The 10,338-nt window shown below is 38.7% G+C and overlaps 2 protein-coding genes across 2 annotated transcripts in view; one reads left to right on the forward strand and one right to left on the reverse strand. All coding sequences in view use genetic code 11, as the record gives it.

Moving 5' to 3' along the window:
• The window catches only part of EGR_09788 (hypothetical protein), a gene marked incomplete at both ends in the record, with an annotated part of 3,146 nt that extends 2,440 nt beyond the window's left edge, over positions 1 to 706 (reverse strand). Inside the window, one exon of the mRNA XM_024499037.1 lies at positions 596 to 706. Coding sequence (XP_024346547.1) covers positions 596 to 706 — 111 coding nt within the window. The remainder of the gene's footprint in view (positions 1 to 595) is intronic.
• Positions 707 to 5,035: 4,329 nt separating this feature from the next.
• EGR_09789 (hypothetical protein) lies at positions 5,036 to 7,556 on the forward strand (the record flags this gene model as incomplete). The annotated part of the gene is made up of 3 exons (XM_024499038.1): positions 5,036 to 5,141; positions 6,939 to 7,374; positions 7,415 to 7,556. The coding sequence occupies 3 exons, from the start codon at positions 5,036 to 5,038 to the stop codon at positions 7,554 to 7,556; spliced, it is 684 nt and encodes a 227-aa protein (XP_024346548.1).
• Positions 7,557 to 10,338: the final 2,782 nt, after the last annotated feature.

Raw genomic sequence — 10,338 nt, forward strand, 5'->3', positions numbered from 1 at the left:
ACTGTAGACGATAAAACAGGATAAAGTAGGTATTTGAAAAAAAAGAAGTCACTTCTAGCACAGACGGATATCACGCCATTCTCCAATCTGATGTTGGCTTATGAACTGAGGTCGCTACGAAATGCCGCAGACGTATGGGATGCGCTGGTTGCAGGATATCGTCAATCTGACACAGTCTGCCCCGCGGAGAACGCAATGTTCTTAAGTCTTGACCAAATCCACAGCACCTGCTACTCACAATGATAGGTGGAAGATTAAGCATGGGACGTAGTTGAAGCGGTTTACTGCAAAATTAAAACTCATGTCAATTTGATAATCGGGCATTTAATCCCCATTATCTTCACTGACATGCCTTATTACGGCCTCAGGAAGGAATTAAGGCGCCAAGATGTTATATTCATTAGATAGTCTGAGACGGATTTGCTCAAGTGTGTGCTGAATACCAAAATTGCCCAAAAATATTCAAAAAGCCTTAGGACAAGTCGCAGTGTCAGGTTTATACAATTGTGAGATTACGAGAGAATACCAATGAAATCATTTAATATAATGAGTTTGCGTCTAAAATGTTTTAGTTTTCGCCAAGATACAGAACTACCAATTTAAAGTGGGAAGTAAGGTCATCAAGTGAATGGTGTTTACAAAATTTTTTGCGATCACGGTGGCAGAACATCCAAAGGTAGTAAATATCAGGTGCATTAGTGCGCATTTGGCAGAAAGATGAAGCACCCACCCTCCACCTAGGTTCTCCACCTAGGTTCATGTCACATCAAGATGGTTGAGCTTCATCCAATTAAAAACAGATAAAGTAATCTCTTCTTTTTAAAGATTTTAAGTTTTGTTGAGTCTTTGCGCCGTTATTTTGAAACCAAAACCTATCTATAAGGATGGAAAAGGACGCCGCTAATAGGTGTGTTTTGGCAATAAAACTCTCTTTAAATATCACCGGGAAAAACAACGAAATTGTTGCGTCTGTGTCAGAAAAGCAATTCTCTCGAGGTGGGCTAAAGTTACCTTAGGACGTGGATGTCATACTAACATCAACGTAAATCACAAAAAATTAATGATGCCCACGTACAATCGCCTTCCTCTTTTTGACAGGTCTTACAGTCCTTCTAGACGGTCTTCTTAACCTCCAAATTAAGGAGGTTTCCAAAGTTTCAGTAAGATGTCAAGCGTGTGCAAAAGGGGCGTCACGGTAACTCTGCCTATCTATTGTTGCCAGACCACCCCTATTAATCAAAAGACCTACCAAGAAGGCTTTGTATAGAATTTGGCATTACGTAACGTCTCCGGGGGGAATCTGAAGTACCATGAATACAATTATGAGGAGATGTGTCGGGGGGAGGAAGGAATGGAAGTACAGTAATTAAATCATTTAGGTATCTAAAGCATTTTTTTCTGCCTGGAAGGTCCATTTAGGCAAATGTTGATGCTGCTGAAAAGAAGAAGTTTATTCACGCTTTTCTAGTGCAAGCATCCTGGTTAAAGGTTTGTTTTCGCAACATCCAAAACCCTTTAAAATTGCATTAATTCATTTTAGAAAGGAATTTAAGTGAATGAAAAATGAAACTCTCATTCGGGTCACAGAAAATGGCCGGATATATTATCAGTTTGTACCGATTAATGGTAGGGCCATCTTTCATGTGCGAATGATAGCCTACACCGGAGACGATCCCCTTTTGCAAGTAACGAATTCCGCTGCCAAATTATACATTAAAAGGGTTAAAAAGAGGAGAGAAAGAAGGGAAAAGAGGATGGAATCCCCTATTTTCAAGCAAAAAAGTTGCGCAGACAAAGTAACTTGGATATCCTTGTAGTAAAATGTACCTACTTTAATTTAAGCAAAAAATGTTTTAAAAAAAGAGAAAAATAGACTGAAATTCATGTTGTCAACTGCGCAGTTTGCAACGTCACTTGGTCTTTAGACCATTGTTCAAGGCAATGCAGCTAATATTTTATTGTACTTTCTTTTCACGTGAATATGTATTATTTGAGTACTCCTTGAATTATTCTCCCAAAAACTTTTTTTAAAAATTCGATATAGAAGGCAATATCTCAATGTGTAAATAGAAGGAGGACTTCTAACAACTTCGTTCTTTATCTCCTCTAAAATCACACGTTTTAGTATATAAATGAACAAGAAAATTTTACGGTTCTTTCTTCTTCGGCTTCATTTTGTTACTATTTCAACTTTTATCAACCCCTCAAACTATCGCCCACTATTATCTAGGTAGTAAAATCGAGGTGGAGCTACTTTTTTGAATGTTGTAAGCTCATAAATACGACAGAATATAATAATTGTTTTGACTTGAAAAGTTATAAATTGGTCTAATATAATATTTAATTTTAACCTTACAAGGTATCTTCCTTAGAGCTGGCTCCAGGCTCCTAGAGCCCAGCATTAAAGGCCTTTTTCTTCTACTAACGGATGCAGTGCAAGGACATTAGAACCTGTAAATCGTTAGGAAAAGTTCCTTATAACCCCATGATTGAGCACCTCAATTGTCTAAGAAAACCAGATCAAGGGGACATCTGAGAGGTTGATCTACACTTGAAGGTAGTCAGTCATCTCATAATCCGACTGGGCAACACCTAAATGAATGGGAGAAGAGGTAGTGCAAAAGGTCTTACTGGATTCCCCATTCTTTCTGAAGTTAGCTCCACTGAGTAAGTCAGCTTAAATCGAGCGCGACAAACCAACGAGGTCCGTACTTTCAGCATCAGCACTTCCGAGATCTATTCTGTTGATTTCCGTGATCGCCTATTGTTTACGACTGATTGAAGTGATTGAAAAGGTGTCATTCAAGTAACTAGATCAAGTTCAAGTTGAGAAGCAAACACGACTTCATGTCTTCACCGGGAGCAACTTCACGAGCGACATTTATATCAAGATGTCTGAAGACATTAAATCATTTCTTTCAAACTGTTAAGTCTATTGTTCAAATGATTTTACCTGCATGTTCATATACTGGCGGCTGACCCAAATAAATGGATGACAAGATGACAAATAGATCAAATACATATCATCTGGGTAACTACTTGCTTTTGGAAATATTGTAAAAGATGTTACAATTCAAAAAAATGGATGTTTACACGCCCGTCGTGACGATGAGATGCCGTTTAAAGAGGGAGAAGATACAAATCAAGTGGCAGTGTGTTCACCAAAAAGTAGAAAAAATCCACTTAAATTTAGACTCTGACGTAAAGAATGAAAGGAAGTTATCAATTCAGTGGAAAAATGGAGAATTTTATACAAGGTTTATAAGATTTCATGATATAGCACAAAAATAAGAGGAGGAAAGAGTTTGACAGAGAAAACTATAATGATATCCGGGAAAGCCCATTAGTGGGTACGTAGCTAGATAGCTAGGCAAGCAGATAAAAGGATAGATAGATAGGCGGATAGCTAACCAGGAAAGTAAGTAGGGATGCTGATCTGTAGGCGAGTCGATCGGTAGGTGGGTAGCTAGAAGGGTGGGTAAATAGAAAGATAACTAAATAGGTGGAGCAGTGAGAGGTAGAGAAGCAGGCAGCAGGTTGATAGCTAGCATGTAGACAGGGCAGTAATTATTCAGCTTAATTTGACAACTGCCATTTCATGACTGCACTAAAAAAACAAATTTCTTTTGCAAATGGAGGGTCAAATATGTCTTACAATCAGGAAGGCGATAGAAGTGTTACAGACTCGTGGAAGATTCAGAGATTCTTCCAGAGTTAAAATATCACCGTTTGAAGAATTAGGACTCAATTCATTATACTAAACAGACACAACAGAATTTCATTATTTTACTAGAACACCACTCTCTTTGTTTAAATAAAATTATTCTTTGCTCCGAAGAAGAAGATTTCATGAAATTTTTAACATTTTTGCGCACTTATTCATAATTACAGACAAGCTCGACCACAGATTTGTAAGGTACGAAGGTAAGTTCCTGTGGTTCAAGGGTGCTCATAAAATATTTCTTTCTTTTACATGATGACTTATATGCCAAGACAGGCTTGGAAATACCGCGATTATGCAAAATCATGCCTCTAAATGAAAAACCGCCCTTCTAGCCACCTTCGCGCCTACTTCACCTTTGTATGATACACATTTTCTGGTATATGGCAGTCAGCTTTTATGGAATGCAGGACGTGAAAATCAATTCAGAAGGCATTCATACCTCTTGTCAGTTGTTAATTCGAGTGAGGGGTGGTCAGTTGTTTAGCCCACGCGTCAGGCAATGCTAGAAGGTGTTCGTGACACAATGATCTTAAGTTATTTTAATCGACAATAATGAGAGGTTATTTAAGCTTGGATAGTAAAACATACAAGCACGAATTTCTTCTATCCGGTGAGAGTTAGTCTGTGGAAGAAAGTGATTCTTAGGAGCCGGTGTCTGTGTGGGTGAGGTTGGACCTTGTCAACTTCCCTACTCGAGTAATTAGGATACAAAGGCGTTAATATGTGACGCATGCACGTGACTACTAGCTGACTAGCAGAAACAAAGAGTGGTTCTATTCTAGTATATTTGCGGTATTTTAAATGACCTTAATCTTTTGGGGATTATCAAGCCATTTAAAGAGTATCTGTATGCGATATTGCACAGGAGGGTTAGACAAGGCGGAAAAGTACCTAGGGGTTTTAAAATATTCAGTAGTTGGGTAGGAATGAGAAAAATTTTAAGTAATCGCACAAAACCCTCCCTAATGGTAGTACAGAGGAGTAAAAGTACCACACTGGCAGACACATGTCCGTGCTTTATTGCACATGCACGCCAACAGTTGTGTGTAAGTCAACAGTGCCAATAAGTCTAAAGAAGGCGTTGCAACTAGGACCTGCAGAAATTGGAAACAAATTTTTACTCACCTGATAAAATCAGCTATAACTACAGCGATGCTCCACCTTTAACCGTAAAAAGGAAAAAGCCAGGGGACTAGAAATTGCAAATTTCCATAAATAGAGTTACACCCAGCCGAGTATTTTTACATAAAATTAACGCATGTCAGGGTGCCATCAATGACTCATGCCAACTTTCAGACATGCCATTTTTCGATGGATAACTTCGACAAAGCACATTTTTCTTCTTTTGTTTTTTTTTTTTGTGCTTGCGAAACAAAATATGCACCAATCCACGATTGGTCGCTTCGCTATTTGAAAAGTAAAGTCAGATTGTAGGGAGGTTTTTGTGCACAACTACCCTGGGGTGCAAAAATTACTGAAATGTCAGTTTCTTCCTTAATTATTTCATGCCACGACTGCTCCAATGACTTTTTTATTAGCCCCGTCATTTGCACTTTTATCGCCCACTTAGTTGTACTTCATTATTTTGCCATTCCTTTTTGCCACCACTTTCGTGGAATTTCAACTAAAGAGGAGGAAAGCGTTATAGCTTTCAGGTTTTAAATGGTATTAGTTTTTTTTTTGATAAATTTTTTGGAGTTACTTTTTTGATTTACCTACTGGGCACTGCTTTTCGGATTCCCTTACAACAGCGGTGCTGGTGGATACTTCCATATCCTCTTCCCTTGCCTTGGCTTGTGCTTCTTCCCCTACAACGTGGCTCTATGCATGTTAATGGTCATTTAAGCCCTCTTATACACTAAACCATATTTTCTCAACGTATTATTAATCTAAAAGGGATCCTGGATACTGACTTGATGAAGGGAATGGATAAACTTTGTCCAAGTAAAGTAAGTTCCCAATCGTTTCAAACTATGAATTCGTATAAAAGGACAAGTCTTTAGCTTCTAGCTTGACCAAACACATTTTGAGGGAGCAGGATCACATCTCAGTGAATCACAGCAGATGATACAAATCTCTTATAGACGGACAGCATGATAGTCCCCTCTATGATGCTTTTGGGTCAATGTCACTACAAAAATTCTGCAGATGTATGGAATATGCACGTAGTGAAAACATCATCCAACCTCTAGCACTATCTGGCAAATGAACTGTTCCCTAATACATTCTGCTGCGCAGATGGCACGTCGCCCCCGAATCCTGACCATACCCACAGCATATACTTCTCACAATATGTAGTATTTAATCCCTGAGGAGAAATTCAGTAGCACCTTCTCCCCTATGTCGAGGTAGAATGCTTTACCTCTTAAGGACTCATTACAGTGAGTGACCACCTGGGACATGGAGGATGACAGGCAAACGAAGCAGATTGTGCATTTAAATAAGCAGACTCTTCAATCGCTGTTGTTGGTGTTTCTCACTTGAGACATGGCCCTTAATGGTTATGGCAAAAGCCTCTCAAATCACCTCATTAACCAACAATGAATGACGGTTTCTCTTGTGAAGGATTGTTTACAACCTAGAGAATGAAATGTTTAGTTAATGTCCATTCAAACAATTCTTGATGCCTGTTAATATGACGTATATAGCTTAAACAAAAAATGGCTTAATTTACAGTCGCATTCTCCACCACTGCTTCCATGAACTTATCAAAACAGCCTGTTGTCAGTGGTTTGAGGGAAGTATGCTTAATTAACTTGACAATAACACTAATGGAGAGAACGCAGGGCAAAACCGCAAGATCAAATTCTAAACCTACGGGATGTAATTTATTCTTCCATAGATCACACAGTTATTATTTGCTTTAGTCATAAAATGGCCTCCTCCCAGGCTGTTTAATTGAGCTAATCAAAGTGTTCAAGATTAGAATCGGAATTTTTATTTTGTTCAGGTGCATCAACGTATCTCCAAGTAATAAAGGAAAGCGATTTAAATCTCGTGTGAGGTATGTTTTGGCGTCAAGTTGGCTTAAGTGTCCTCCGCTTTAGCCCGAGAAATGCAAATGAAATGCATGCGCCAAGGAAATCTTCATCACGTATGTGTGTTTTATGCAAAATCACTGAAATAGTCCTCCATATATGAGGGAGTTGAAATCCTCCAATTTAAATCAGGAAAGGGCACTCAATTTCGCCTTGATTTTTTAATAACTTTGAAGTCGCATTACTTTATTATCATTTTGGTTTGGTTAGTTGTCAAGTTTTGACATTTACGCACACCTCTAACCCATTTCAATCTCTTCATTGTGGTGGAATAGACTTCCACTTACTGGAATTTTTCTCTTTATCTTATCTCTTCAATAAGAATTTGTATAGGATTTTAGGGCCTGTTGAAGAAAATCACTTAAAATTTCAACTCACCTTGTTGATAAAAAAGTCACCGAAACATCTATCACTTTTGTTTAGATCTGCATCCTTTGAAGATGATCATTTTCCATACTTTTTTGCGCATAATTTATTCCAACATGTGTGTTGGAAAAGGTCCATTGTTATGGCAATTAATGATAGGCGGCCTTGGCAACCAATGGATTTTTTATTTGGAAGTGACAGAGAAGACGGTGCGAGTTCGTGGGATAACTACCATTTCATTGCTCTGTACGGAACTTTTTTCATCTTTTCTGGTGTTACAATTTAGGATGTTTGCCCCTACCAAACAACCTGAATTCTCCATGCCGAAGCCTCCGTTTATTGTGCTCATTTTACAAGAAGAGAACGATTGGGAATCGTGTGGTCCAACTGCCATTAAAAAGAAATCAGGAAATTTAGCAACCCTCTAAAGAACTTTGAAACGTTTTGATTCAGGCGTGTGAAAAGCGGATTGAAAAATAGAGCCACATTGATGATAGTCAATTTTGAGTGGAGAATGGAGTCCAGAGCAGTTCATCTTCGTCTTTTTGTAGATTTGCTTAAACATTCCTTAGAAATTCGCTATAAGTCGGTCAGAAAGCCTAGAATTCTTTAAAATTTAAACTGTAAAACAAGGCAATGCCCTTGAAAGTACAGCTCTTCCCGCCCTTATTACAGTAGGCGAGTTGAAGATTAAATTTAGAGGTAAAGTCGAAATTTTGGACTGATAAATGTAAGTGTGTATTTAGCCACTACTTAAGTGGCATTGTTCTGCATTTTGGTGCCATCTAAACCCAGGTCACGACCTCGAAAGTTGTCGATTTGAATTAGTAATCGTACTTCTTAAACTTTTTAAGAAAGTTCTCTGTCCTGGTGGAAATTCCCTAAATGATGATTGGAAGAGTTCATTTTGAAGGTCGCAATATCTTTGCTCCAATCCAAAATTGAAAATGTTCAAATAAGACTTATTTGAAAAAAAGCATTTATTTTCGACTAGTCTAGACCAGAAATCCTCAAGTTATCATGCAATTCTTACAGAACGCGAATGCAAAACCCAAATTTGGCAAATGATTTGCACCGGATATCTTAAAAAATCAGTATTTAGAGTGAAAACTTGTAATATTACAAAAAACTTCCTTTTTTGTATAAAGTTTTGTCAATCCAAGTGGCTTATTTTCATAACATTGTTCCTCAGACAGCTTGATTTATTTTTGCACTTTTTCCTTGGATGGAAATGTCAAAGTAGTCTTGAATAATCCCCACAAGGGCATAGCTGATGACACTAAAACAACAACCAAAATGACAGGTGCTTCTGTAATAACTTGATTTTTTTTACCAATGTGTTAAACTATGCGAGCACTTTAGTCCCTGTGAGTTTTCCTCCCATTCTGAGGCATGACTTTTGGACCAGGATAGTGGGTTTCCCACCCTTCTGCACGTTAGTAAGTAGCATCTTCTGCTGCTACCAACATGGCTTACCACGATGTTAGGGAACACTAGGGGTGCTCTATTGGAGTACCGCGTGTACTCAAATGTGAAGAAAGCATTTACTCCCCTACGAAATGTCAATATAAAGTTGAATCTACTAATTTTATTGCTATTCACACCATTCGAGCAGAAATTAGTCCTAGTCTTTCCATTAGTTGAAGAGTAGACACGCAATCCCATCAAATGGTTTAATTATTCAGTACACTAGCTATTGCGCTAAGACTTTCTCCATCTAGTAGGGTATTTTCTCATTAAAATGACAATAAAAACTGCCAGTCAACGTTATATCACTCACCAAAAATTACCTTGATAGGAGGGCAGAAAAGGAGGGAAGAAAAATGACACATGTCCACAGGTGCAGCAGAGTCCCTGAAATTGTGATGCCATAATTCCACGATGTTTACATTTAAGGGGGCAAAAAAGGAGGCAGGAAGGAAGTGAACATGCAATGTCAATATGAATTTCTTGACCGGTGGGATTTGAAGGAACTCCTAGTTAAAATCTAGTTTATTAAATTCACTTCATGTGGCTGGAATAAAACTCCCAAATTCACTTTAAGACGGGAACAAAATTAAAAAATTTTCAACTGAAACAAATGGGCGGCAGCTGTGACCTTTGACAATAATGCCGTCATACCTATGACACCATACAAAGTGTACATTTTGAAGAACTGTACTCATTTTATAAGACTAGCAGGAGGTTGTGTCCAGTCAACAAAACCACAACTGTTACTTATCACATCTTGGATCGCTTGCTCCCTAGAGTAAACTGTGAAGACACAGGAAGAAGAGTCCGTGTGGAAGAATGGTTTCTACTACTGCCTAGAATGGCATGGTAAGTAGAGTCATTAAAAGACCTATAACACCAAGATGGGGACAGAACTACGAAGACCGACGTATTTGAGGGATAGCATGTACTTGGGATGCGGGAGTTATTGCATAATTTTGTTATGAATTTACAGAGGAATCTGTACTGGTCCGACTCTTTTCAGAAGGCACAGCAAGTTATAGGAGTAGGGCGGAAGATAGTATACCGACGTACAGAAAAGCTGTGGTTGCTGGCATGGTCTAGAGACCGTGTCTCTGAGCGCATGACTGAAACAAAAGGGTAATCAGACGCCAAGCTAAGCACATTATCAAATTATTTTAGGATGAAAGACCTGCTGACAGTCAGTCGGCTGAAGAGCGGAGAGTTCAGGTAGTAGTAGAATGCAACTAGATGGTTAGCACGTCGTTACGGTTAGATCGTGAAAACTGAAATTCGTTTGGTAGAGAATATGATGATGTCAATTTCATTTTTGTGAGCACAGTAAAATTGCACCATACGGAATCCACCAGGGAGAAAGTATGATGGGCTTCGGTGAATGATTGAAGGGAGTCATAAATAACTCTATGGTGATTATAGCGGTGCCTTCTGGGAATTAACTTCCTACACTCAGGCAAGGCGCCAGATAAAATTATTAAAGATAAAGTTTAATTAGTTACGCACTTCTCCGTGTTACAGATGCCAAAAATTGATGCCTGACGACACGATGCTACGTCTTGGGGGCCATTTTACTTTCTTTATACCATGCATAAATCACCTCTCCCAACCCATCACCTTATCAAATGAGGGCCTAACCTGACAGATGGAGTTCAAGCTTATCTGCCTTACGAGTCAAACTGCAGTCCTTTTCACAGCTGCAGAATGCGAAGATAAGGATTGGCCTGCAATGTGATAACAGAT

The sequence above is a fragment of the Echinococcus granulosus genome, assembly GCF_000524195.1.
Source record: "Echinococcus granulosus chromosome Unknown EG_S00167, whole genome shotgun sequence".
Taxonomy (NCBI): Eukaryota; Metazoa; Platyhelminthes; class Cestoda; order Cyclophyllidea; family Taeniidae; genus Echinococcus; species Echinococcus granulosus.